This window comes from Austrofundulus limnaeus, unplaced genomic scaffold (assembly GCF_001266775.1).
Source record: "Austrofundulus limnaeus strain Quisiro unplaced genomic scaffold, Austrofundulus_limnaeus-1.0 Scaffold1383, whole genome shotgun sequence".
In the NCBI taxonomy this organism is placed as follows: domain Eukaryota; kingdom Metazoa; phylum Chordata; class Actinopteri; order Cyprinodontiformes; family Rivulidae; genus Austrofundulus; species Austrofundulus limnaeus.
Window position 1 is genome coordinate 6,032 of NW_013953785.1, and position 2,269 is coordinate 8,300.

The following is a 2,269-nucleotide window of genomic DNA, read 5'->3' on the forward strand; positions in this document are numbered from 1 at the left end:
ACCTCTAGTAATATATTTACTGAGAAAAATGTTGACGTGTTCAATACTTATTTTACCCGCTGTATTTACATATGTAGTTTCATTGTGCTCCATACAATGACAATAAAGGCATCATCATTTTTAACATAATGTAATTTCATCCATTTTCTTTGCTCACTTTTAATTGTGGGGGAGCTGCCTCTCTCCAGTAGTCACTGTGTGTGGGTGGGGTTGGGGGGCACCAGGACAGGTCACAGCACCATCACAGGGCTACATTTAACAAATGAGACGATCAACCATTCACCCGCTCGCTCACCCCTGGTGACAAATTTAGTTACCAAGTTAACCTACGATTGCATTTTTTAGGTCTGTGGCAAAAACCAGAGTAGACAAAACCCACGTGTCCACTTCTCATTCTTTCCTTAAAAAAAACAACAGACAATAGAGAATTACATAAGCTCAAAAGGCTTTTGTGTAAGTTTTGAGAATTTATATCCTATGCAAAATAGAGTTGCGTGAATATTATCAGCATTGCTACAAACCCTACATATGCAATACTGATACACCATTCAAACAGGTTTCTAGCTAAAAGGATGTTGCTTCACAGGAAATGCTTTGACAAATATAACCGTGGCGTTCAGCCCCTCGCTTGGTCTAAATGTAATAATATGAGCAGGTCTTTGTCTGTGATGGTAGGTGGTTCAACTATTGTGAGCGTTCTAAAAAAGTCCTAAATTATTTTTTTAAATAAAATAACAGTAAAGCTGTGAGGATCTGTTGTCTTGTGCTCTGTCTCCCTCTGGTGTTCTGTGTTCTCATCTGTTCCCAAGTTCAGCTCTGCCTTCTCCTGATTCTTTCTCACACCTGTTTGTACTTAGTAGCTAATCGCCCAGTTGTTTCCACTACTCTACCCTGCTGCTATTTAACCGCTTCTATTTTACTACTTCTTTATCCGTTCTTTGTTTGGTTACCTGGACGTCCTCCCGTGTTGCTCCTTGGTTTTGTCGGCTTTTTGTTTGAATAAAGTTTATTTATTTGGAGTTCTCGGGTTGTGTCTGCAACCTGGGTTCAACCTCGCTGCCAAACCTTGTCAAAAAAAAGATTACAGAGAAACAGAGATCTGCAAGCTGTGGCTCCACACACATATATATACAGTATATAAAAACATGGCCACAACACTGGATCTAATTTATAGAATTTGAGAAGTAGCAGTAGTGTTTGTAAATGTCTTTTTTGTAACGAGTGGACTCGTTCTCAGGCAGGACACCCGTTCCAGCAGCGATGTGCCCGCTCGGCCTACTCCCACGCTCGTCTCCAGCAGGAGTCTCCGGTCTTCCTGCTCCTGCTGGACTGCGTTTGGCAGCTGTGGCGTCAGTTCCCTCTGGCTCTGGGTTTCTCTGAGGCGCTGCTCCTTCGACTGGCCACGGAAGTTTACGCTTCGGACTACGGCACCTTCCTGTGCAACAGTGACCAGGAAAGGTCAGCTCGGTAGTCGCAGGTTTGACTTGGTATAGAGATGCTATAGCGCCAGTATTTTTTTATTTTTTATTTATTTTCTGTAACCGACTCTCAATTTCAGGTGTGCTCAGGGAGTTAAAGAGACCACTCACTGCTTGTTCCAAGCCCTGCTGAGACCGGGTGAAAGGGAATACTATTTAAACCCGTTGTATGAGCCCAATGAGCTCGCAATTTGGCCTTCAGTCCATCCTCAGTCCCTGCAGCTCTGGAAAGGTGAGAGGAAAAGGCAATAATATTTTTRTCTGTAGCATAAGCAAAACACACTGCCTGGCCCAAAAAAAAAAAAGTCCTGACCAACTGCAGCAACCCCAGTAGGCACTCTAGGCATGAAGGAAGCATCCTTTCAGTTTTTAATAATGCATCAGTTGGACATTTCTTAACCCAATTTTAGTAGTTTCTCTCTGCTTGATGCCAGTGATTTGACCCTTCTCAAACAGACTGACATCTTTTCCACGACCACGGGATGTCTTTCAAAATGGTTGTTTAAAGGGTCAATATCATGTAAAATCAACTTTTTTGCCTTTTATATCATGTTATAATGTTATACTCTCATAAAAACACACCCAAAGCCTTGCTTTGACTCATTCATGCATGTTTGAGAAATCCTGCAGCGTTTTTAGGAAGCCATGCTGAGGAGCAAAACGACAGGTGGGGATCAGAAACACCTTTTGGGACGAGAAACGCCCCTGGGACGTGTCTTTAAGCCGAGCTTCCTCATGGCAGAGCACATCCTCTCCCCCCTCCCCCCCTCCCCACACACCCAGCCCATGAC

The 2,269-nt window shown here is 43.4% G+C and overlaps 1 protein-coding gene across 6 annotated transcripts in view; it reads left to right on the forward strand.

The window, feature by feature from the left end:
• LOC106535197 (myotubularin-related protein 9) overlaps positions 1-2,269 on the forward strand; it is a gene marked incomplete at its 5' end in the record, with an annotated part of 5,423 nt that overhangs the window by 2,156 nt on the left and 998 nt on the right. Inside the window, 2 exon segments of one of the 6 annotated variants that reach the window (XM_014032139.1) lie at positions 1,238-1,458; positions 1,559-1,710. In XM_014032139.1, coding sequence (XP_013887593.1) covers positions 1,238-1,458; positions 1,559-1,710 — 373 coding nt within the window. 6 annotated transcript variants of the gene reach the window in all.